The sequence below is a fragment of the Mustelus asterias genome, chromosome 12 (assembly GCF_964213995.1).
Source record: "Mustelus asterias chromosome 12, sMusAst1.hap1.1, whole genome shotgun sequence".
In the NCBI taxonomy this organism is placed as follows: Eukaryota; Metazoa; Chordata; class Chondrichthyes; order Carcharhiniformes; family Triakidae; genus Mustelus; species Mustelus asterias.
The window spans coordinates 106,943,311-106,969,808 of NC_135812.1; the positions used below are offsets into that span (position 1 = coordinate 106,943,311).

Genomic DNA, 26,498 nt, shown 5'->3' on the forward strand with positions numbered 1-26,498 from the left:
CTGAAGTGATTGCAAACTCTAGTCAACACCTGTATGTAGAGAGAAAGAGAGAGGGAGAGAGAGAGAGGAGGATATAAAGAGAAATGGGGGACGGGGTGGGGAGAATGACCGAGACAGAGGAGAAGAGAGAGTGACCAAGAGAGCATGTCAGACAGAAAAGAAAGGAAGAGGGGAGAACACAAACTTTTAGTTCTATAATTCAGATTTTATTCGCTAAATAAAAATGCTGGTGTTTGCTTCTAGTTTATTTCAAAAGCTTTAATAAAGTTACACCTGTATATTTAAATTTAAAATTTACATCTTGTAAAATTACACTTAGCACATCAGATGTACAAGTTTCAAGTATCATTTCAAACATTATAAAGTTCAAAGGTATCCCAATGCAGTCAAATGTACTTTTGTCTATATTTTGTTCTAACACTTGTACTTTTTACTAATAGAAGCAGCATGGAAACACACAAGGCCATGTAACAGATCTCTTGTCTGCAGAAGCTATTCTCAGACTGAAGATTCCTCAATTTGTTTCGATTCGCACAGTGATGCCTGAATGGTGCAGAAAGACACACCCAAGAAGTGGGGGAAGAGAAACAGCACATATATACTCACAAACAGGGAAAATCACGCATAAACATGATTAATACTGGAGTAGTTTCTCTATCCCAAAATACTGCTAGTATTGTCTTGTATGAGGAATGGTTGAGGACTCTGGGTCTGTACTCGTTAAAGTTTAGAAGAATAAGGGGGGATCTTATTGAAACTTACGGATACTGCGAGGACTGGATAGAGTGGAAGTGGAAAGGATGTTTCCACTAGTAGGAAAAATTAGAACCAGAGGGCACAACCTCAGGCTAAAGGACGATCCTTTAAAACAGAGATGAGGAGGAATTTCTTCAGCCAGAGAGTGGTGAATCTGTGGAACTCTTTGCCGCAGAAGGCTGTGGCGGCCAGTGTCTTTAAGACAGAGAGAGATAGGTTCTTGATTATACGGGGATCAGGGGTTATGGGGAAAAGGCAGGAGAATGGGGATGAGAAAAATATCAGCCATGATTGAATGGCGGAGCAGACTCGATGGGCCGAGTGGCCTAATTCTTCTCCTATGTTTTCTGGTCTGATTTTCCCAGTATATTCCCCTGGTAAGGCAATTGTAACATGAAAAGCATCTGTATTCTGACGAATTCTCTACCCCAAAGGACTGCCTGGTGGATGAAGTGGCACAATGGTTAGCACTGCTGCCTCACAGCGCCAGGGACCCGGGTTCGATTCCCGGCTTGGGTCACTGTCTGTGTGGAGTTTGCACGTTCTCCCAGTGTCTGCGTGGGTTTCCTCCGGGGTGCTTCGGTTTCCTCCCGCAGTCCAAAGATATGCTGGTTAGATGGATTGGCCGTGCTAAATTACCCTTTAGTGTCCCAAGACGTGTCAGTTAAAGGGATTAGCAGGTTAAATACATGGGGTTGTAGAAGTGGGCCTTGGTAAGATGCTCTGTTGGAGAGTCAGTGCAGACCTGATGGGCTGAATGGCCTCCTTCTGCACTGTACGGATCCTATGAGTATATTTATGGCCGAGGTCATTAAGAATTTTGGGCACTAAAAGCGAGAGGTATGGTGAAAGTGCCGGAACAAAGCACTAATGTAGAAGTTTAGCCATGATCATGTTGAATGGGAGAGCAGGTTCGAGAGGCCACATGGCCCACGCCTACCCATATATCTTATGTTCGGTCGGTTTAGCTCAGATGGCTGGTTCGTGATGCTGAGCGACGCCAACAGGATGGGTCCAATACCCATACCAACTGAGGTTATTCATGAAGGCCCCTTCCCCGAGGTGTGGTGACCCTCGGGTTAAATCACCATCGGTCACTGCCTATGATCATCTGGGACTATGACAACGTTACTTATCTTATGTTCTTGTATATGTGTGTCTGTGTCTATTAAAATAATGCTCTTCTCATACCACTAGGCAAATTTATGGTTCAAAGAGTCCTTTCTATCAGTTATTTATACATACCTTCATTTCAGTGACGTGTTCTCCTTCAGCAGCAAGAGCACGAATAAACTCATCAATCCGCTGGTTCACATCTTCCAAACTGATGGATTTACTTCCATGGTACACCAGCATACTTGGGACTGATGTGTACATTGCCTGCATGGCTGAACTATGTTCCTCCCTTATGCGTGGGAAGTAATTTTGGGGGAATCGGTCCTTCGATCTTCTCTTCTTCAGTTCTTCCTCTTTCAGCTTTTTCAGCTCTTCTTTTGATATTTTGGTGTCCAAAGCAGGAAAGTCTTCTGATGATGCTGCTGACAGTGCAGGGGAGGCCGAGCGTTGTGCGGGGGAGGCCGAGCGTTGTGCGGGCGAGGCCGAGCGTTGTGCGGGCGAGGCCGAGCGTTGTGCGGGCGAGGCCGAGCGTTGTCCTGGCTTAGGCCAAGCGCAGGAGTCAGTTGGTTGCACTTTCCAATTTGCAAAACCCAATGGTGCAGGGCGAATCAAGTTGGATGCAGGCACAGGATCTTTCGCGGATGTTTCTCCCTGTTGGCAACCTCTCCGTTTTGCCCAGGCCCCACTTTGCTCAGTATCATCCTCCGAAGATGTAGTCGACAGCGCCGGAGAGGCTGTTTGGCGTTCTGGACAACCAAATGTTATTTGTGGTGCTGTGGGTCCTGGTCCAAAGATGAATGGTGAAGGCATTAATGGTGGGCCATAGAGGATGCCATTTTGTGGCGTTATATTCTGCCCATGCATTGTACCTGGAATCCTGCATATTGCTGACAGATGAGGGGGAAAAACATTAGTTTTTGGCATCTTTCCCTGCAGTTCATCAAACATCATAATACTGGGGCTCAACTTTCACCTAAAGGATCTGGTCAATATTTCTTCTTTATAAATGATCATCAAAGAACAAGCACCATGGAATTCAGGGGGGGGGGGGGGGGGAAGGAGGAGATCAGGGTATTGAATTTGATGATCAGCCATGATCAAAATGAATGGTGGAGCAGGCTCGAAGGGCCACATGGTCTACTCCTGCTTCCATTTTCTATGTTGCAACATTTCATTCAAGGAAAGAAAGAAAGTGAGGATAGAGAAAGGGGTGGGCGGAGGTGGGGTGGAGGAGAAAGAGAAAAACATTCTCCTGAGGTGGCAAAATAAATCAAAAGATGAAACAAGCCATAACGGCTTTGTGGATTCTGCTGCCAGCTTTCAATCATATTGTCAAAGATACAAAAGATTTGAATACATTGCATCTTAACCACACCCATCCATGTTCATTAATCTCGCCATAATTCAACAGGCTAAATGTTTGGAAAAGTTTTTTAAAAATTGCAATCCCATAAGTCCATTCAGTAAAAGCATAAGATTTTGATTCTTTATATCCGTGCCGAGCTATCAGAATGAATATCTGGTTTAAGAAAATTAACATGTTTCAACTTTACATTTATGTTTCACAAAGATAAAAAAAACAGTAAGGTAGAAAGAATTGATTAAAATTGTGTTCTTTTCATGAAGGATGCGTTTCACGACTGTTTTTCGCTCCTCTTCTGCTGAACCGCTCACCCATGCCTTTATTGCCTCTATTCTACTGATTATTTTAACACACTCTCAGGTGGCCTCCCTCACACTGCCCTCCAAGCTCTGCCACCAATATCCTAATTTGCATCAAATCTTATTGATCCATCAGCTGTGTTCTCATGGAATTAATGAATGGGGGTTACAGCATGGTAGGAAGACCATTCAGCCCATCTGTGCTGGCTTTCTACCAGAGCAATCTAGTTGATCCCATTCCCCTGCCCTTTCCCAGCAACCCTGCACATTCTTTTCTGTTCAGGTGCTTATCCAATTCCCTTTTAGAAACCTTGATTGGACCTACCTTCACCACACTCCCTCACAGAGAATTCTAACCACTTGCTGCATAAAAAGGTTTTCCTTCATGTTGCCAATTTTTCTTTTGCCAAACACCTTATTTTGGTGTCCTGTGTTTATCTCCCCCTCCACCAATATCTCCCGATCTACTCTGTCCAGTCCCCTCATGATTGTGAATACCTCTATTAAATCTCCTCTCAATCTTTTCTTCCAGGGAGAACTCCCCCCAGCTAATCTAATCCACGTAAACGAAACAAAAAACAGAAAATGCTGGAAAATGTCAGCAGGTCTGACAGCATCTGCGGAGAGAGAATGGAGCTAATGTTTCGAATCTGGATGAACATTCGTCAGAACATGGCTACCTTGATGAGTGACTCTACCCTAGCCAGGGAGATCAACTTACCTGATCACTGACTCTACCCTGTTATTCCACATGTTTAGTTATGGCCATTTTAAGTGTGGCACAATGGTTAGCACTGCTGCCTCACAGCGCCAGGGACCCGGGTTCGATTCCCGACTTGGGTCACTGCCTGTGTGGAATCTGCACGTTCTCCCCGTGTCTGCGTGGGTTTCCTCCGGGTGCTCCGATTTCCTCCCACAGTCCAAAGATGTGCTGGTTAGGTGAACTGGCCATGCTAAATTCTCCCTCAGGGTATCCGAACAGGTGCTGGAGTGTGACAACTAGGGATTTTCACAGTACCTTCATTGCAATGTGAATGTAAGCCTACTTGCGACAAATAAATAAATCTTAATGAATGGTCAATAATATATGAAGCAAATTGCCAAACCTTAGTCTCCAGTTGTATGAATCTGTTTACTAGGTAAAGGGTTCATACTAGACTTGGGTCAATTGGTGTGGCAGTGGTGGCGATGCAATGTGCCTGACTGACTTGGATCTACTGATGAAAAAAGAATCAGGAAAAATTTCCATTGCTGCCCAGTGTTTCCTCTGGAGGAACACAGTTACATGGAGAGGATTAACTGGAGCGTCCTCTATCATCAATAGCTTATTGACATGTACACATGAACACAACACTGTGGGCGGTGTAACATACCAAGGGCTGATGACATTCAAGGAGCTGCATCTGATTAAAAGTCAGTGCGCTCAGGAAAATAAAGGAGAAAATTAGTTTTTAGAAAACCTTTAAAATCTCATTTAGTTGTGAATCTAATATTTAATAAAGTGTCAACTTATCAATAACTTTAGATACTCGGATTGACAAATGGTGGATAGTGACTGGCTGATTCTGGGACCACTGTTGTGTACTTTTCACCTGAGCCATTTCACCTCAGGAATTTTAAACATAACTGCAAAATTTGTGGATGACACCAAATTGGTAAGTGTACTTAATGAGGAAGACTGTGATAAAATACATGAACGATGAATGAGCAGCTGGCAAATTAACTTCACCATAGAGATGTGTTGAGGAAATGACACTTTGGTAGGAAAAATGAGGTGGTCAGATACTCCTTGGAAAAGCAAGAACTTACATCCACACAGTACCTTTTACAATCACCCGATGTCTCAAAGCACTTCAGAGCCAATTAATTACTTTTGGAAATGTGATCACTGTTGAAATTTAGGAAATGTGGAAGCCAATTTGAACACTGCTAGCTCCCACAATTAGCAATTTGATAATGGTCAGGTCATTTGTTTTGTGTCATTGACAGAAGGGGATAAATATTGGCCAGGACACTGAGAGGGGGTGACACCCTTGATCTTTTTCAAAATGGTTGTGCAATTTTTGTGCTCAAGTCCAGAAGTGGGACTTAAACCACGACCTTGTTACTCGGAGGTAAGAGAACTTGACCAACTGAACCACAGCCGATTACCTAAAGGAAGGATATAAATGGGATAAAGATGCAAAAGGAGGTCTGGGAGCATGGCAACATGCACCTTTTACATGCATGCTGAGGCCCCCACCACATGGCTCACCAGGAATCTCTCCCACTCTTATCGCCTGCCACGGGCATGTGTTGGAAGGATTTGCAGATTGATGCGAGCCTGTCTGGCCATGTTACGAACTCACCTCCTGTGGCTCTAAAGTTCTAGAGTGTAATTCAAAGAGCTCCTGGCTGAGAGGCAGGGATCTAACTACTGTGGTTAACCATGAGTTACAGCACAAAGAGATCTCGGGGTACATATTTATAGCTCCTTGAAAGTGGAGTCACAGGTGGACAGAGTGGTGAAGAAGGCATTCGGCATGCTTGGTTTCATCGGTCAGAACATTGAATACAGGAGTTGGGACATCTTGTTGAAGTTGTACAAGACATTGGTACGGCCACACTTGGAATACTGTGTGCAATTCTGGTCACCCTATTATAGAAAGGATATTATTAAAGTAGAAAGCGTGCAGAAAAGATTTACTAGGATGCTACCGGGACTTGATGGATTGAGTTATAAGGAGAGGCTGGATAGACTGGGACTTTTTTCTCTGGAGCGTAGGAGGCTGAGGGGTGATCTTATAGAGGTCTATAAAATAATGAGGGGCATAGATCAGCTAGATAGTCAATATCTGTCCCCAAAGGTAGGGGAGTCTAAAACTAGAGGGCATAGGTTTAAGGTGAGAGGGGAGAGATACAAAAGGGTCCAGAGGGGCAATTTTTTCACACAGAGGGTGGTGAGTGTCTGGAACAAGCTGCCAGAGGTAGTAGTAGAGGCAGGTACAATTTTGTCTTTTAAAAACATTTAGATAGTTACATGGGTACGATGGGTATAGAGGGATATGGGCCAAATGCGGGCAATTGGGATTTAGTTTAGGGGCTTTAAAAAAGAAAGGGCAGCATGGACAAGTTGGGCCGAAGGGCCTGTTTCCATGCTGTAAACCTCTATGACACTGCACCATAAAATCTCCAATGATCACCAAAAGTAGCAATGCAGGTAAATAAAGCCATAAAAAAGCAAACAAATCACTGCGGCACCCATTTTTAGAGGGATTAAATTGAAAAGCAGAGGAGCAATTACATAGTATTTTGAATGGACCACAGATGGGAGTTGTGTGTACAGTTAGAATCATAGAATCATAGAAACCCTACACTGCAGAAGGAGGCCATTCAGCCCATCGAGTCTGCACCGACCACAATCCCACCCAGGCCCTACCCCCACATATTTACCCGCTAATCCCTCTAACCTACACATCTCAGGACTCTAAGGGACAATTTTTAACCTGGCCAATCAACCTAACCCGCACATTTTGGACTGTGGGAGGAAACCGGAGCACCCGGAGGAAACCCACGCAGATACGAGGAGAATGTGCAAACACCACACAGACAGTGACCCGAGCCGGGAATCGAACCCGGGACCCTGGAGCTGTGAAGCAGCAGTGCTAACCGCTGTGCTACCGTGCCGCCCCTGTTCTGGGGCTTGATATTTAGGTTCCATGGGAGGAAGGCTGCTGCTAAGTATAGCGTTACTAGCTTGTATGTTGGGTGCTGGTTCCATCCCTGGCCATTTTTGTGGAGGCAGGACGAGGGGTTGTTAACAGCCCAAGGACAATTAAAAAAGACCAGCTTACCTACTTGGAGGTGGCTTCTCAGCGGTAAACTGGGAAAGCCGGCATTCCTTTAGGCCAAGAGGCCTTCCCTGACTACCTGAGCGGTCACAAGCAGCCTGGTAGTGGACCTCCCTCTTGGTGCGATGGCCTGGTTGCAAAAGCTATTTATTAATTTAAATTTTGAAATGTTGGCGAGTAGACACCTCCATTTTGAATCATCCTCTCCCTTACTTATCTTCCAATGCTGCTCCTCTAGCTGCAATGCCTCTGATTGGCCCTCCAATATTGAGAGCACATCCGCTGTCCTTAACTGGACAACAAGCGCACCCTCTAACCCTTAATGGGCTGCCCAGCAGAAAGTCACAACCAGTGAGGTGTTTCCCATACACGAGGACTTCAGATCCAAATTTCGGTCTGAGAACCAGCCTTAGAAACCTACAGAAAAAATCATGCCCTCAGTCTTTGTATTTTATAGAAGGGCATAGAATCATAGGGATTTACTCAAATGATGCCAGACCGGAGAGGTTTTGTCTACAGGCTGGGGATCTTTTCTCGAGAAGATTGATGCAGCCTGATGGAGCTTCTGACTCAAGAAACTACTCACTGTATCACAAGAAGTAGTTGAGGTAAAGTAGAATTCAAGGGCAAGTACCATAAGAATGCATGGGTATACATTAGGAAATGATTGACAGGCTAGTGCTCTTTTATCAGAAAAAAAGGAGGCCAAGGGATGGCTTCCAGAAGGGAGAAAGGAAGAGAAAAGTATGTTGAAGGGGATAGATGAAGGTCAGAGGGGGTTCTGTGTTGAGCATGTTACAGACATGGTAATAGGACACCTGAAAAATCACTAGTCAACATGGCTTATGGAAGGGAGATCTAACCAACTGCATACTATTCTTGTTTGACATGGGATAATTTTAATCTATATTAGTGATTTGAAAATTCAAATACCTTGTGGCTGTGGAAGATTTGGAAGTAGGTAAGGCCTTGAAGAGTTCTTGTTCACAATTTCCATACTTGGCATGGGCACAAATGGTGTAGTAGCTGGCTTTGATTCTTGAACTTTGTTCTCTCCTGTTTTTGCTTGTGTGGACTTGAGTCTGACATAGTTGCCTCCTTGCCTGGGGACCACTTCCAGCACATCATCCATAGATTTGATTAGCTGTTTCATGGAGCCGAAACCATAAGATTTTGCTCTTAAGTTTCGCCCGTATTTCCTGCAGTACTGTTCGGCTATTTTTGTTTCAGGAATGGCATTCAGGTCAGTTAAGAGGGCCAGTATCTCATCACGGAGTTTCTCCATGTGTTTGGCTAGGGAAAAGCAATGGGGTCAGTTTTATACAATTTTAGTGCAAAAATTAATATCAGAAATTCTGAAAAACCAACTGTGCTAATCTTATGCATTTCCTAATAGCCTGTTCCAAAGCATCAGTGCAAACTGGAAGCACACAGGAGTGAGGTGACCAACAGTAATCAAGAATGCACGTCTGGCTTGGCACCCGCAGAGAACTGCAGTCACTAGATATCAACCACTTCAAAGTTATGGGAGTAGCAACATTCCACATGATTCGCTCAAACACTGCTTACACAGATTGGATTTGCCCAAATAGGACAGAAGTCATTATGAATAATCTTGCACATAAGCACACCCCCGCTAACCTTCATACCAACATTTATCACGGGAAAACCATTTAGAAATACATCACACTTTGTTAAAGAACCAAATAAATCACTCAAAAAACATTTTTTCTCCACAACCCATTAATCAAAATTATCATGTCCAAAATAAGATTTATAATCAAGTTTTTAAAAATTCAAAAAAATCATATTTTACCACAATATACTGACTTTTAATACCTTAATTACATCGAGTCTAGAGCTTCAAAAGTGGTGGCTTGTGCGGGATATTTCTACCTCAGTAATGAGGGAACTCAGCCACAGCTGTAGATTTTGAGTAAGAGCATAATAAGAAAGTTCCCAGCTTGCAATCGGCGAAACGATAGGAGTTGAGTGTGTCCCCCGATCTCCGAGAACCCTCAACACTTGCTTTGCTTTTTTCTAAGCGGCTTGAAAGAAACTGGAGCTTGAATTTTAAAGGCTTATTGTATAGGATTACATTGGATTTATTGCATAGAAACAGACTATTCAGTCTTACCAGTCCACGGTCATGTTTATGCTTCACTCAAAACTTCATCCATCTTTCTTCATCTAAATCTACCATTGCAGCCCACTATTCCCTTCTCCCTCAAAAGCTTGTCTAGATTCCTCTGAAAAGCATCTTGGCCATTTGCTTCAACCACTCCCTGGATGGAAACGTTTTTTCTGAATTCACTATTAGATTTCTTCGCAACCATCTGATCTTGTGGACCGTTAGGACATGCTGGTCCCCGTAAGAGGAAACACTCTCTCTAAAGTCACTCCATCAAAAGCTTTCATAATTATAAATACCTCGGTTAGGTTATCCCTCAGCTTTTGCCTCCCCACATTAATTTAATTAACTGAATTTAAACTTGCCAAATGGTGCGGTTTGAATTTATGTCCAGGCTTCTGAATGCGAAAGAGTATTTCAGCCGTTGTGTTACTGTATCTGGCAGGAAAATTATTCTTAAATGTTATAGGACAGGAAAATATAGAGAGGGTTTTCTGATGATGAGGAGATCTGGGAGTTGAAGCAAAAACTAAAGGGATTATGGGAAAGGTGGCACCTGATAGTCTGAGGTGGGCGGTTTGGGTCTCCTTTGGCTGGATTCCCTTCCAGCACATTGCAATTGGGGTGTGCTGATGCCTGCAATTGTGGTTTGCCTAAGCAAGAATAGAATAAAGGATATGGGTAGCTAATGAGGTCAAACCGAGGCTTTACCGGGTGCAATTTTTCAAAGCCATCTCGGCCTTTTGCTAAGATGAAGCAATGAAGCATTATTAGATCAAGCCTGGGGGGGGGAAAGGGGGGTGGGGGGGAAGGGGGGGGGGTGAATGCCTCATCCTGTCAGCTTGGATCTTGTTTGATCAAGCCCAAGAGGGGGTGCAGTGTGTCCTGTCAACTTGGATCTGGTTCGTCCCTCATATGAGAGCCATGATTGGACTTCATTTGAATTGGATTTTTTGATTAGAAATAAAGAACCGAACGGTAAAAAATACTCCAATACTGTCAGATGGATCCCAGAAACCCCAAATCTCCAAGTTGAGTCCAAATCTACCACCTCCTCTGGCATTCCCCCCCAACCCCCTGAAACTCACTACTGCTACATCCGATGACTCACTCTCTGCCAATCCCAGAATCCCTTTCATTTGCTGATAAACATTAGACTATGACTTCCCTCTCCACCTCTCCCAGATTCTCTCTCTCACACAACAGATGCTTGGATCGATCCTGGCTTTCCAAGACCTTGGGGTTCCCTGGTAAGTTCTATTAGAACCTCAGATCCCATGATACTACAGCCACAACCCTCATAACCCAAGACCTTTCAGTAAGTCAATAACTTGGATTTGACTGAAGTCAACATCCCTGTCGTAAAATGGCTGACTCATCCTGAGCAAGACTAGCAGGAAACTTGCTTTAGAAACTTATCAAGGCTGTTCAAGAGGGATACACTCACTGTGAAAAGATTTGATTACAAAAATTACTCGGCGAGATACCTGTACTCTCAAATAACTGCCCATGCTCTAATTTATTCTAGTTATATATTCTATAAACTCTTGCAATCCCTTGATTGCTGTAACTTATTACATGTATCTGTTATTTACAACGTGTTGCTTTCAGCATCAAGGCCATTTTCAGCTCTTGAAAGCATGGCAAAAAATTACAATTGCATTCATTAATTTCATCCATATTTATAAGATTCAACAATATCTCTCGATTCTATGTTTATTTAACCACGAAACTTTTAATTTGCTGCTCGGTACTGCCAACGATTAACTGCAAAGGTTTGGAAAAACCCCTCTGGGGGGCAAGGCAGAAAATTCTCTTCTGGAAATGGTAGCGTCCTGGTTCAAACTAAAGAATCTCTCCCCCCGCCCCAACACCACACAATGAATGCTTCATCTCAAGTGGTAATATCACAGAGTTGTGCCACTGGAAGGAGATCCGGAATTCCCACAGGAAAAGATGGAAATGGAAATTATGAAGTCATTCCCTGCTCTCACACAACTTCTAACCGCCGATTCTAGAGGTACACCGGTTAGACTCTGGAGAATGGGGTCACTTGACACCCAGTCTGTGCTGTGCACAGGACTGAGGAATTATGAACCGCAGCAGGGCAGAACATATAGAAACCCTTTATCTTGCACAGCTGCGTTTAGAAATACCCTTTACAGTGACAGTCAAGAGGAAATATTTTCATTACTATAACCACAAAACTCAAGCAATGTAACCTGTTCACTGGACTGCCAGCGAGAAAACCGAAATATTAATACAATCAAAAAGGCACAACCACAATAATTCAATAGAACAGTGTTTACCAAATTTACCAAGAGAATAGTGTTTACTAAAATCACCAAGACAACAATGCCTATAAAAATCACCAGGAGGACGGTGTTTACTATCAAAGCTAGTCCTTGCTTACCATACAACTGAAGCACAAATTCAATCAGACGGTTTGATTGTGCTCAGCAGCTCGGAGGTGAAAAAGCAGACATCCCAGTCAGTGTTCTGCTGCTTTCTCCCTTTAATATAACCCTATGCCTCCTTCCTTGTGTTGCAACAGCTACAGACCTCTCAGCCAATGAAAAGCACGATGATGTGATGACGAAATGAAATTGAAACTTAGCAGCCATCAGGAATTGAAAGGAAGAGCAAAGTAAAAATACAGTCCTGAAAGCACTCTTTTTCCAAAACAATTTATATTGGCCTTGTGTTACACAGGCAGAGAGAGACACTTATGAAAATGTTACGGTATAAAGGATAATAGCACAAGTTATAAATCACCACAATTGGGATGGAAATTTAAAATAAAGCCGATATGTTAAAAATACTATTTCCCGGGATGTGGCTGTTACTGGCAAACCCAGTTTCCCACCTGTACTTACCTTTAGGATGGTTTGAATCCACTCCCTTGAATACAAACCGCTCTCGTCACAGACTGGCTAAAGGTAGCAGATTTCTGTCCCTAAATAATTGCTTTTAAGACAATCTGGCAGTTTCATCAGCTTTTTATTCCGGATTTATTTAATTACTGGAATTTAAATCCGCTCGCTCTGATTTTAACCCGTGCCTCCAGATCATTAGACCAGGCTTTGGAATTCAGTATTATTACCACTGTGCTAATGTACCCCCAGCTGATTTACATATATAATGTAATGTTCATACCCGTGGTTAAATAGCTTGGGGCTGTTTGTAGATACTGTGGGAAGATTCGTATACGAATGGAGAATGTAAAAGTCCAGGACAGGCAGCTAATTAGCCCACATCCTCAAAATAAAAATACCTGAGCAGTAATGCCCACGCAATACATTTCCAGGGTGTTAGAAACATAGAAAAACTACAGCACAAACAGGCCCTTCGGCCCACAAGTTGTGCCGAACACATCCCTACCTTCTAGACCTACCTATAACCCTCCATCCTATTAAACTCCATGTACTCATCCAGGAGTCTCTTAAAAGACCCTATTGAGTTTGCCTCCACCACCACTGACGGCAGCCGATTCCACTCGCCCACCACCCTCTGTGTGAAAAACCTACCCCTAACATCTCCTCTGTACCTACCCCCCAACACCTTAAACCTGTGTCCTCTCGTAGCAGACATTTCCACCCTGGGAAAAAGCCTCTGAGAGTCCACCCGATCTATGCCTCTCAACATCTTATATACCTCTATTAGGTGTATAAGAGGTGTTCTCCCCGTGTCTGTATGCATTTCCTGCAGGTGCTCCGGTTTCCTCCCACAGTCCGAGAGACGTGCTGGTTAGGGTGCATTGGCCGTGCTAAATTCTCCCTCAGTGTTACCCGAACAGGCGCCGGAGTGTGGCGACTAGGGGATTTTCACAGTAACTTCATTGCAGTGTTAATGTAAGCCTACTTGCCACACAAATAAATATACTTTTTTAATACTGTAAGCCAGACTGATGAGATCAACATAACCTCAGGTTCCGGGCTGGAGGGGTATTTTGTTACAGAAATGTTATTTCTTAAATTCCTCCAAATACTAAAATACTGAATTCACTTGAAACAAAGACTATGGGCCTCATCTTAAGTCCTGAACAATGAATCAGTACAATTCCCACTTTATTTTCATTTTCTCTTTGGACTGAAGTGCAGTATGATGTGATAGTTTTCTCATAAATCACATGACAATGCTCTCAAGCCAAGTCTGCCGAGTAGGCTGCTACTTTGTAGATACAGATTTAAATAACTAGCAATTAGTTACTGAGAAATGTAGGTGGAACTGGACACAAGTTATCTAATGTTTCATTTAGCAATACACCCAAAAAATATACAGATGTGCCAAGTTTCACTTTTGATCTCTCAGAATCTTGTAGAACCCGTTTGCAATAAGTGTTCTAAAGTTAGTTCAAGTATGCAGTCTTATCATTTTGTATCAAAACTCTGCATTATCCAAAGTCCAGAAGCATAATACCTCAGTCACTGCTTAGCAACAATTTAAACCACATTCCAACAAAGTGTCGTGTCCCTGAGCTGTGCTTCCACCTCTGTAACCTCAACACCGCCAAGACTTCCAAATAGGCGATATCACTTATTTGTCCCGCCCCAGCTCACTGCTGCTGGGAACCCCGTCCATGTTTGTGTGTCATGTCCGGGCTCGATTATTCCAATACTTTCTTGGTCACCCTCACTTCTTCTACAATCCAAAAACTTGAGCTCACCCAAAACTGCTGCCAGTACCTTGCCCATCGCTAAACACCCATCGCTCCCCGTGATCACTGACCTACATAAGAACATAAGAACTAGGAGCAGGAGGAGGCCATCTGGCCCCTCGAGCCTGCTCCGCCATTCAATAAGATCATGGCTGATTTTTTCATGGACTCAGCTCCACTTACCCGCCCGCTCACCATAACCCTTAATTCCTTTACTATTCAAAAATTTATCTATCCTTGCCTTAAAAACATTCAATGAGGTAGCCTCAACTGCTTCACTGGGCAGGGAATTCCACAGATTCACAACCTGTTGTTGGCTCCTGGTGCAGTAATACTTTGATTTTAAAATTCACATCCTTGTGTTCTAATCCCTCCATGCTCTAGCCCCTTCCTTTCTCCGAAACTTCCTCCTGAGCCCAATGGTAAATGCTGTGGAACCCAAAACCCCTGAGAACTCTTCTCAAGTGCACCCTGATTTAAATCGCCCCTGCGACGATAGCTGTGTCTTTAGCTATCTCGGCTAGGCTCTGAAATTACATTCCAGAAGTTCCCCATCTCTCCTACCCCCTTAAGATGCTCCTTCAAACCTACCTCCTTAACCAAGCTTCTGGTTGCCTGTCCTGTTATTTCCCTGTGTGGCTCAGTATCAAAGTCCATTTGATAACACCCCTCTTCCCTGGAATGATTTACTCAGCTAAAGACAGTATATAAATACAAGTTGTTGTACCATTTTGTTTAAAGATAGCTATAAATAAGCTGACACCTTACGTCTTCTGATGCAACTTGCTCCTGCACAGATTCAACACTGAAGTTTCCTCGATGCTTTAGAGCAACCCAAGGAGTCTTCCTTGTGGAGACTTTGGGAGTTATTCTCCTTAGGAGGAGAGAAAAACAAGAGGAGATTTGGTTCAAAATCATGATGGGTTTTGATAGATAAGGAGAAATTATCAGTAGCCAAAGGTTGGAGCCAGAGGGTAGATTGAAGGTAACTGAACAAAGAATCCAAAGGAAAAAAATTGTTTGCACAGCAAGTTATTATTTGGGATGCACTGCCTGGGAGATGGTGGAAGCACATTCAAAAATAAAATACCTGAAAGGAAAAAGCTGCAAGGCTTTGGGGAGAGGGCGGGGAATGAGACTAACTGGGGAGCTCGCAGAATTGACACAGGCACAATGGGGCTGAAGGTGTGGCACAGTGGGTTAGCACCGCTGCCTCACATCCCCAGGGACCCAGGTTCGATTCCCGGCTTGGGTCACTGTCTGTGTGGAGCTTGCACGTTCTCCCCGTGTCTGCGTGGGTTTCCTCCGGGTGCTCCGGTTTCCTCCCACAGTCCAAAGATGTGCGGGTTAGGTGGATTGGCCGTGCTAAATTGCCACTTTAGTGTCAGGGAGACTAATTAGGGTAAATGCATGAGGTTGTGGGGATCGGGCCTGGGTGGGATCGTGGTCGGTGCAGACTTGATGGACCGAATGGCCTCCTTCTGCACTGTAGGGATTCTATGATTCTATGTATGCTGCATCGTTCTATGATTCTTATGATGAAAGTGTAGTCAGCCACCATTGGGTTACTCACTAAAACACAACTGGAACCAGCAATGCTAGAGGCAGGGACATGGAATATTGGGAGAAGAAATTGGACACAAATTCACCCCAATTGTACTACACAAAAAGATTGTCTTATGTAAATGTAACTTAATTATGCTACTGAATAAGACTAGCAATAAAAGTGTTTATTTCCATTTTCAGGTATAGCATTCGGGGGAAAAGTAAAGAATAGACACTCTATATTTTATCCTTGTTTCATTCTATCTTCAGATCATTGCTCTAAAGGTTCCTTCAAACTTAATAAGAGAACAAATTGTTTCTTCTACTTGTTGAACCATACCTGCTGCAACTTCCGTGTCAAAAACAAGGCTATACGTTCCTGAGTGTTGACAGAATACGCTACGTTTCATATGGCGAAGTATGCACCGAACAGATTTAAATCCATGCATTCCCGGATTCAAGGCCCGCTGATAAATCCTCTTGTACAGTTTGTTTATTCGGCGGACTGGAATGCCACCGGGCCTATCTTTAATCAGATTTGAAATTTCCTCCATAAGCACCCAGACATCAGAACCTGGCAGAAGACATGTTAAAGCTCTTTGGTTACAATTACAAGAGGAACAGGACTACAAAAACACACTTAATAATCTATGTAAATGGAGTTGTGAAGTTTTCATCTCTCTCACTTATTTTGTGAAGTCAGTTCAAAGATGCATCATGTTTATCCCAAAACCACAAAGAATTACTCTACAATCAAGGAGAACCAATTTATCTTCATAAAAGTACAGTAACCACAGAAGTCATAAACCCCACAGTTAGATCAACAAAAGCAAAGCAATTCAATTATGCCAATCACAGTTTTGATAACTCCACACCGTCAGAACACTGAGCCCTCTACCACAAGGCCTGAAACTGGTTCAAATGTATTCCACTTTACCAGGTGAGCCACCATCACCTAGTCTCTCCAGAAGACATCCAAAGACATGAACCATTCTGACAGTAACTGGAAGCCTTTCACCTTCCAATGTTTCCCTACCAATTGACAGGTGGGTAGGTGGACTACTGATCATTTTGAATTCTGGGCTGTAACATCAGGTTAGGTTTGCTCTTCTATTTACAGTTCGACTGAAGGACGTTACAGCAGTAACTGTCCGGAATAGATTCGGTGAACAAACAGAAACATATTAAGTCTCATTTTGGGAAGATGTTGGCTACAGAACTGCCAGTCAAAACAGAATACCACTCCCCCACCCAAGCTTCATTCTGTGAGGAAAAAAATACAAAAGTCTGAGATCATGTACCAACCAACTCAAGAGGATTGGAGGATTGCGGATGTGGTTCCTATATTCAAGAAGGGGAATAGGGATAGCCCAAGAAATTACTGACCGGTGAGTCTAACCTCAGTGGTTGGTAAGTTGATGGAGAAGATCCTGAGGGACAGGATTTATGAACATTTAGAGAAGTTTAGTACGCTCAAAAGTAGTCAGCACGGCTTTGTCAAAGGCAAATCGTGCCTTGCAAGCCTGGTGGAGTTCTTTGAAAATGTGACGAAACATGTTGACGAAGGAAAAGCGGTAGATGTGGTTTACATGGACTTCAGCAAGGCGTTCGATAAGGTCCCCCATGCAAGACTTCTTGAGAAAGTGAGAGGGCATGGGATCCAAGGGGTTGTTGCCTTGTGGATCCAGAACTGGCTTGCCTGCAGAAGGCAGAGAGTGGTTGTAGATGGGTCCTTTTCTGAATGGAGGTCGGTCACCAGTGGTGTGCCCCAGGGATCTGTTCTGGGACCCTTGCGGTTTGTCATTTTCATAAATGACCTGGATGAGGAAGTGGAGGGATGGGTTGGTAAGTTTGCCGACGACACGAAGGTTGTTGTGGATAGTTTGGTGGGATGTCAGAAGCTGCAGCGTGACATAGATAGGATGCAAGACTGGGCGGAGAAGTGGCAGATGGACTTCAACCCGGATAAATGTGTAGTGGTACATTTTGGCAGGTCAAATGGGATGAAGGAGTATAATATCAAGGGTAAGACTCTTTGCAGTGTAGAGGATCAGAAGGACCTTGGGGTCCGGGTCCATAGGACTCTGAAATCGGCCTCGCAGGTAGAGGAGGTGGTTAAGAAGGCGTATGGTGTGCTAGCCTTCACCAATCGAGGGATTGAGTTTAGGAGTCGGGAGATAATGATGCAGCTTTATAAAACTCTCATCAGACCCCACTTGGAGTACTGTGCTCAGTTCTGGTCGCCTCATTACAGGAAGGATGTAGAAATTATTGAAAGGGTGCAGAGAAGATTTACAAGGATGTTGCCTGGATTGGGTGGCATGCCTTATGAGGATAGGCTGAGGGAGCTCAGTCTTTTCTCCTTGGAGAGACGAAGGATGAGAGGTGACCTGATAGAGGTGTACAAGATGTTGAGAGGTATAGATCGGGTGAATTCTCGGTGGCTTTTTCCCAGGGCTGAAATGGCTGCTACGAGAGGACACAGGTTTAAGGTGCTGGGGAGTAGGTACAGAGGAGATGTCAGGGGTAAGTGTTTCACTCAGAGGGTGGTGGGTGAGTGGAATCGGCTGCCGTCAGTGGTGGTGGAGGCAAACTCGATAGGGTCGTTTAAGAGACTTCTGGGTGAGTATATGGGACTTAATAGGATTGCGGGTTTATAGGTAAGCCTATATATATAGGCCTAGGTAGGTAGGGGCATGATCGGCGCAACTTGTGGGCCGAAGGGCCTGTTTGTGCTGTAGTTTTTCTATGTTCTAACAGCTTCTTCCCTGCAGCCATCAGACTTTAGAATGGACCTACCATATATTAAGCTGATCTTTCTTTGCACCTTAGCTATGACTAACACTACAAGGGTGGTGGGGGCCTGGAATGCGCTGCCGGGCAAGGTGGTGGAGGCGGACACACTGGGAACGTTTAAGACTTATCTAGATAGCCACATGAACGGAGTGGGAATGAAGGGATACAAAAGAATGGTCTAGTTTGGACCAGGGAGCGGCGCGGGCTTGGAGGGCCGAAGGGCCTGTTCCTGTGCTGTATTGTTCTTTGTACATACGGCACCCTCTCCTTTCCTTCTCCCCCATGTACTCAATGTACGATATGTTTTGTCTGTACAGTGCATAAGAAACAATACTTTTCACTATATCCCAACACATGTGACAATGACAAATCAAATCAAGCAGGAGAGTTATCCAGTTCTGACCCTGTTTCTCGCTCCACAGACGCTGCCAGACCTGCTGAGCTATTCCAGCATTTGTTTTTTTTAAAAAATTATTCCTGGGCAACATCTATCCCTCAATCAACATCACAAAAATAGATTATCTAGTCATCATCATATTGTTAACCACATCCAGAATAAAAATATAAAAAGCAAAATACTGCTAGAAATCTGAAAAAAAACAGAAAACGCTGGAAATGTAACACTGATTTTCTTGTACTTTTTGCAATGTAGTGCACTGTATCTACTGCTCATGATGTGGTCTCCACATTGGGGGCACCAAATCAAGGCTGGGTGACCTCTTCATGGGACATCTCAGTTCAGTCAATAAGCATGATCTTAAGCCTTCTGTTCCTTGCCCATCTGGTTTTCACTCTGACCTCGCTGTCCATGGTCTGCCACAGCAAACCCGGGGGTAGTACCTCACGTTACAGCTCGGCACTCTACACCCTTCTGGTTTCAACACTGAGGTCAATAATTTTAGATCATAACCTTTATCTTGTTCCTGTATTTTTTTTTTAATGTATTTGTTTTCTCGTTTCCTCCATTTTGCATTTGGACAGCTGCCATCTAGCCATTCACAGCCCACCTCGACAGATCTTCTGTTCTTTACTTTGCCACTACCACAAAACCTTTCATCATTTAGTCTGTCCTGTCCTCCACCCTGTCACAGGTCTTTCCTTTTCTTCCTCCTCCCCACTTTCACTTGTTCAGATCTGTTATTTTATCTTTCCTCAGTTCTGAAGAATCATTATTAACCTGAAACTTTAACTCTGCTTCTTTCCACAGATGCTGTCTTACGGGTGGAATCTTGTGCAGATGGTGGGGATTTCACCTGCTGGCCGGAGATCTGGCAAGAGCCCTGCATCATCTCTTTTAGGGAAGGTTCACCACATCTTGTGTCACTTAAAGCAATCCTCTGGGGGACCCGGGGGGGGGGGGGGGGGGGGAGAGGGGAGAGGAGGAGGAGGAGGAGAGAGAGAGAGAGGAGGAGTCAGGGGCACTTTTCAAAGTCATGATGTGGAGATGCCGGCGTTGGACTGGGGCAAACGCAGTAAGAAGTTTAACAACACCAGGTTAAAGTCCAACAGGTTTATTTGGTAGCAAAAGCCACACAAGCTTTCGGAGCTCCAAGCCCCTTCTTCAGGTGAGTGGGAATTCTGCTCACAAACAGGGCATATAAAGACACAAACTCAATTTACAGAATAATGGTTGGAATGCAAATACTTACAGCTAATCAAGTCTTTAAGATTAGTTGTAAGTATTCGCATTCCAACCATTATTCGTGTAAATTGAGTTTGTGTCTTTATATGCCCTGTTTGTGAACAGAATTCCCACTCACCTGAAGAAGGGGCTTGGAGCTCCGAAAGCTTGTGTGGCTTTTGCTACCAAATAAACCTGTTGGACTTTAACCTGGTGTTGTTAAACTACCCACTTTTCAAAGAGCAGGAAGTTTTCCTAGCCTAGCCTTCATTCCAAGTGCGCATAGCAAATACTGGATTAATTGATTGCTGCATTTGCCTCGATAATAACACCAACTGCACTTCAAAAGTAATTCACTGGTCAAGAAGCACATTAGGATATCTTGAGGGTGTAAGAAGGCACTATACAAATCAGTTCCACTCATTTAATATTTTATACATCAGAAGACATCAATCTAGATTTCATTACCTGCCGATGAGGGTTTTGGATGTAGTTTCCGTGACATAGAGGATGTAGCTTCTGTTTGACAATGATTGTCAATTTCTCCCTGAATCAAAGACTGAGCTTTAGAAAATCCAAAAGAAGTTTCTGGAATGTGAGGGCTTCTCTTCCGTGGTTTTTGAGCTTTGGCCCTGACAGTAAATCCATTTGTGGTGGGCACTAGGTACAGAATGTCACTCATCGATTCTACCATGGCTTGTATTGTCGGGAATTCGTAGTCTGATGCTTCCAAATCCTTCTGATATTTTCTTTTATAAATCTTTTGCAACCTTTTTAAACAGATGCCTGCACGGCAACGGCGGAAAAGCTCCAGAAATTCGTCTTTCAATATCTCTATCTTATCCACTGTGTAAAAGAAAGATTTCTCTTCAGAAAGAATTGAAGCAACACCCGATTTAAAAACATCAGTCTAAAAGTTCTCACCGGAGTACGGGAGATCAATGTCTAACAATAAAAGGAAAAACAACAAACGCAGCCCATTTTCTTATCCCTTCCTTGAGTGAAGAGTTTGATTATCTCCCATGGTACATTAGGGTTAGGACTAACCCCCAATCCCATGATCAATGCCATCGAAAAATCACATCAAGCGCTGACCTCCAAAAAACCACTTCCACCAATAGTATCTACGGCTTGGATGATTCCTCATATCCGTAAACAGCAAAATATCAAACTTTATAATTGTCCCCATTTCATACTAAATCTGTATTGTGAAATTTTGATTTCCCTCATGTTGCACATTACTCATTTTATTTTCTGAATATATATTTATTTTCCATCCCAAATACAATGACTCCCCAGCAGGCGATAGCTTCAGGAGTCTTTGTTCACCTGCGCATCAACCTTAAATGTGAACATTGGTGGAGCATTAGGGACATTGCCAGTGCTATTTCTCACCAAATAGAGTCATATGGCGTCAAAGAGTTTTACAGCACAGAAAGTGGCCATTCGGCCCATCATGTCTGCGCTGGCCATCAAGCACCTATCTATTCTAATCCTATGTTCCAGCACTTGGCCCATCGCCTTGTATGCTAAGGCGTTTCAAGTGCTCATCTAAATGCTTCTTAAATGTTGGTGAGGTGTTCCTGCCTCTACCACCCTTTCAGGCAGCGAGTTCCAGATTCCCACCATCCTCTGGGTGAAAAGATTTTTCCTCAAATCCCCTCTAAAGCCCCTATCCCTTCATTAAATCTATGCCCCCTGGTTATTGACCCCTCTACCAAGAGGAAATGTTTCTTCCTATATACCTTATGTCCCTAATAATTTTGTACAACTTGATCAGGGTCTCTCTCTCTCTCTTCCCCCCGCCGCCATTTCTGCTCTAGCTGAAACACTCCATCCCAGGCAGCATCCTGGTGAATCTCCTCTGCACCCTCTCTAGTGCAATCACATCCTTCCTATAGTGTGGCGACCAGAACTGCACATTCCACTTTGGTAGCAAAAACAGGAAGACATTATTATCTGATTGGCTATAAACTAAGAGAGGGGAATGTACAAGAAAACCTGGGTGTCCTCGTGCACCAGTCGCTGAAGGTAAGCATGCATGTGCAGCAGGCAGTAAAAAAGACAAATGTTATGTTGGCCTTCATAGCGAGAGAATTTGAGTGCTGGAGCAGGGATGTCTTGGTGTAATTACAGTAAGAGTTTTAACAACACCAGTTGAAGTCCAACAGGTTTATTTGGTAGTAAATGCCATTTATTCGGTAGCAAATTTATTTATTTGGTAGCAAATAAACCTGTTGGACTTCAACCTGGTGTTGTTAAAACTCTTACTGCATTTACCCCAGTCCAAAGCCGGCATCTCCACCACTTGATGTAATTATACAGGGCCTTGGAATAGTGTGTGTAGTTTTGGTCTCATTATCTGAGGAAGTATGTTCTTGCTCCAGAGAGAGTGCAGAGAAAGGTTTACCTGGGATGGCGGGACTGACGTATGAAGAGAGATCGAGTCGGTTAGGATTATATTCGCTGGAGTTTAGACGAATGAGGGGAGATCTCATAGAAGCCTATAAAATTCTAACAGGATAAGACAAGGTAGATTCAGGAAGGATGTTCCCAATGGTGGGGGTGTCCAGAACCAGGGGTCATCATCTAAGGATCCAGGGTAAACCTTTTAGGACAGAGATGAGGGGAAATTTCGTAAAGCACTGGAGAAATCTGCAATTTCAATGATCCTCGGTGCATATTCACAAAGTGGCACTGAAGGATTTTATGAATGGAGAAGCCTGAAAGAATAGGCTACGCAATAAATATGAATCTACCCAGTACTTCACTCGGATTTAGTCATTGCCAAACTACTGCTAGAAGAGAGGTAAATAACTCAGTACCTTCTGGCGACAGAAAAATTTCCATTAATTTATTTACCCTTACCAATTTTATTTTTTAGTCCTTCTCATCATCTAGATCCCCTCAGATACCTTCGCTCTTTGCCAATAACGGTGAGATAAAGATGTTTTACATCACATCTGGATCATCCCAGTTTGCGGCAACCTGATTTTTCAAGTTTCTTTTCCCATGAGGGAAAAAGTTGCCCAACTCCACACTTGGCTAATAGCAAGGCAAGGAGATCGCACAAACTCTATAGGTTTCTATAAGATCCCCCCTTCATTCTTCTGAGCTCCAGCGAATATAATCCTAACCGACTCAATCTCTCCTCGTACGTCAGTCCCGCCATCTCAGGAATCAGTAAACTTTGTCTGCATTCCCTCTATAGCAAGAATATCCTTCCTCAGATAAAGAGACCAAAACTGGACAGAATATTTCAGTTGTGGCCTCACCAAGGCCCTGTATAATTGCAGCAAGACATTCCTGCTCCTGCGCCCTGAATCCTCTCACTATGAAGGCCGACATATCATTTGCCTTCTTCACATCTCATTTTTAGACTGAGGTCATTGTTATTTCTAAATAAACATGATATTGTTTCTTACCGTGATGTGGATCTGGAATCCGCATTTGGTTTTCAGATAGGTTAACGAAAGGTAACTTTTCCAACGTGCCGTTGGATGGACAGCTGTTCTTCACTGATTCTGTCCCACTTGCTGGATTAATAATGACCCTTTCCCCATCACAATCCAGTCTGGCCACATCCTTCATATGCTCCAGGAAACTTGACACAGAGTGAAACCCATAATCTGACAGATTTAGTGATGTCTTGTACGTCTTCAGGTAGAGACTGCATAACTGAGATAAAGGAATTCCTTCAGGGTGAGCATGGCACAACCCAGATATCTGTTGTTGTAGCAAATCCATTTAATCAACTGCAAGGAAATCAAAGATGTTATCAGTGGGGTTTTTTTTTCAGTTAATTCACCAATCAGACATCGGAATCGCCCGCCCAGATCAATGTGATCGACAGGTTGACATTTGGTTCTCAAGGCCAGATATTTTGTTGCCTGTAGGGGTTGCACTTGGACTGACTGTTGGGGTGGGGAGGCAAGCTGAGGGCGGGGGGGGGGGGGGGGGGGGGGGTGGCTGATGAGGCAGTTGGAAGGCTAGGGGGGCAGTTGGGGAGTCAGGGGCTGGTGGGGGGTCAAATTCCAGGTGGTGGAGGGGCGGAGCGCGGAGGGGAGGGGGGTGGAAGAGTGACAGTCGGGGGGGGGGGGGGGGGGGAGAGGGTTGGTGAAAGTCCAAGGGGGTAGGGGGTGGTGGGGAGAAAAGATATTGTGGGAAGGGGGGGCTGGGGGAGTTGGCCTCTTTTTAAGGTCAAACCAAATAGACAAACTCAAATTAAGTCAGGACAAAGTAAAAGGGGCAGCTCCCCAAAAGGAGGGGGAACAGCCCGAACAAAAATCAAAGTACAAAGGAAACTTAAAAACATCAAATTAAAACGTGATTATCAGGGTCAATAATGCACCCCCAACCCCTGCGGTGCCCAACCATGGACACCACATGGTCCCTCTCCAGGGACTTTTAGGCGGGTCGTTATGTGATTCAGTCTCTAGGAATACATCCAAGCACTAGTCACAGCCCTGGGCCTGACTTCATCAGAATTAGTTTACATTTTGAATAAAGAACAGAAGCAATTGGGGGCAGGGCACAGACACAAGGCAATGGTAAAGTGATTTACTGGATCAGGACCATACAGAACTGATAGTAGCAGAAGACAAAAGGGACCATGATGAGACACATTAGCGACATTCCAGACCCGGGGAATGTGTGAATGGGTAAAATGGATTTGGCAAGTTGGAGAAGGGTGTGTGAAAACCTGGAGAAGAGCCGCAGACTCCAGTGGACAGGAGTCTGGTGTAAAGAGCACATGGTTTCCAGTCAGGGCAACCTCCAACATCAATCTGCCCCCTTCCTCCCCACAGAAACACCCCTCACAGTTTACGCGCCTCTACTCTTCCGGAGATTAAATGGGAGTTTTACGCTCTTGCAGTTAATATTCTAGCCAGATGTCGGGCAGAAGTGTAGAAAGAATGGAGTTCCCGGTCCATGCTGAGCTTCACAGCCAAGAGGGCCGAGGATAGAGCTCATTGTGCCAGTGGGATGGAGAATTAAAGTGGAGGAAACAGGGAGCGACAGGTCAGGTTCACACACACACACAAAGATAGAAGTGAAATCTCTTCCGTGGATTTCCTCCAGTCCTTAAAGCCGGATCCCCCTCACATAGCAAACCCCCTCCCACAGACCCCCTCACACAGCAAACCCCAACCCACAGCAAACCCCCTCACACAGCAAACCCCCTCACACAGCAAACCCCAACCCACAGCAAACCCTCTCACACAGCAAACCCCCTCACACAGCAAACCCCAACCCACAGCAAACCCCAACCCACAGCAAACCCCCTCACACAGCAAACCCCCTCACACAGCAAACCCCCTCACACAGCAAACCCCCTCCCACAGCAAACCCCCTCCCACAGCAAACCCCAACCCACAGCAAACCCCCTCACACAGCAAACCCCCTCACACAGCAAACCCCAACCCACAGCAAACCCCCTCACACAACAAGCCCCAACACAGCCTCGCCGACTCCAGTGAATTCATCCTGCGAGCTCTGGTTTCTCTTGATCCTATAAATATTTTATATAATTTATAATCAGTGAAACTGAGGCTGCTGCTCTCACGATAACTTGGAAATCTCAGGATTTTTTTTTTTTAAAAACAGACGTTATTAAAACACACCTTCCCGCAGGCTGCTCGGGTCCTGTAGCCAATCCTCTGTGAACTCAGCCTGTTGGGCGATGTTGCTGCCGCGGCGTGTCTGTGAAGTAACCGCACAAAACGCTGCAAACTTCGCAGCCAGCGCTGGAAACAATGATTCTGTTTCCCCCCCCCCCCCAATCCTCCCCTCCGCACAGTCACTGAGCTCACCTTCCCATGGATGGCGAGTCACTGACTGGAACACATCTCAAAGCCATTTACCAACTTTGTGACAATGGTCCTAGTGCTCAGAGACTGCCGGCTTGGCGCTGCTTTCTCTGGGTCCTAACCTCCCCCCCTCGTCACGTAGACACCAATTAGAGAGCAGGCAGTGAGCTGCACTGAGTGACAGGGTTATTTGGCGGCAACTCTCGCCCTGTCTTGGAGGGGATGGAATCGTGCGCTACAGTGGAAATAAAATGCAGTTAGAGTGATTATCCCCCATTGCCCATAGAACATAGAGCAGTACAGCACAGAACAGGCCCTTCGGCCCACGATGTTGTGCCGAGCTTTATCTGAAACCAAGATCAAGCTATCCCACTCCCTATCATCCTGGTGTGCTCCATGTGCCTATCCAATAACCGCTTAAATGTTTCTAAAGTGTCTGACTCCACTATCACTGCAGGCAGTCCATTCCACACCCCAACCACTCTCTGCGTAAAGAACCTACCTCTGATATCCGTCCTGTATCTCCCACCACGAACCCTATAGTTATGCCCCCTTGTAATAGCTCCATCCACCC

At 44.4% G+C, this 26,498-nt stretch overlaps 1 protein-coding gene across 1 annotated transcript in view; it reads right to left on the reverse strand.

The window, feature by feature from the left end:
• LOC144502066 (uncharacterized) overlaps nt 1-26,041 on the reverse strand; it is a 112,461-nt gene extending 86,420 nt beyond the window's left edge. The window contains exons 1-7 of the mRNA XM_078226073.1: nt 25,739-26,041; nt 23,540-23,869; nt 20,583-20,960; nt 16,038-16,271; nt 8,298-8,657; nt 2,002-2,759; nt 3-29 (exon numbers count right to left, since the gene is read on the reverse strand). Coding sequence (XP_078082199.1) covers nt 3-29; nt 2,002-2,759; nt 8,298-8,657; nt 16,038-16,271; nt 20,583-20,960; nt 23,540-23,861 — 2,079 coding nt within the window. The 5' untranslated portion in view covers nt 23,862-23,869; nt 25,739-26,041. The remainder of the gene's footprint in view (nt 1-2; nt 30-2,001; nt 2,760-8,297; nt 8,658-16,037; nt 16,272-20,582; nt 20,961-23,539; nt 23,870-25,738) is intronic.
• Between the last annotated feature and the right edge of the window lie 457 nt (nt 26,042-26,498).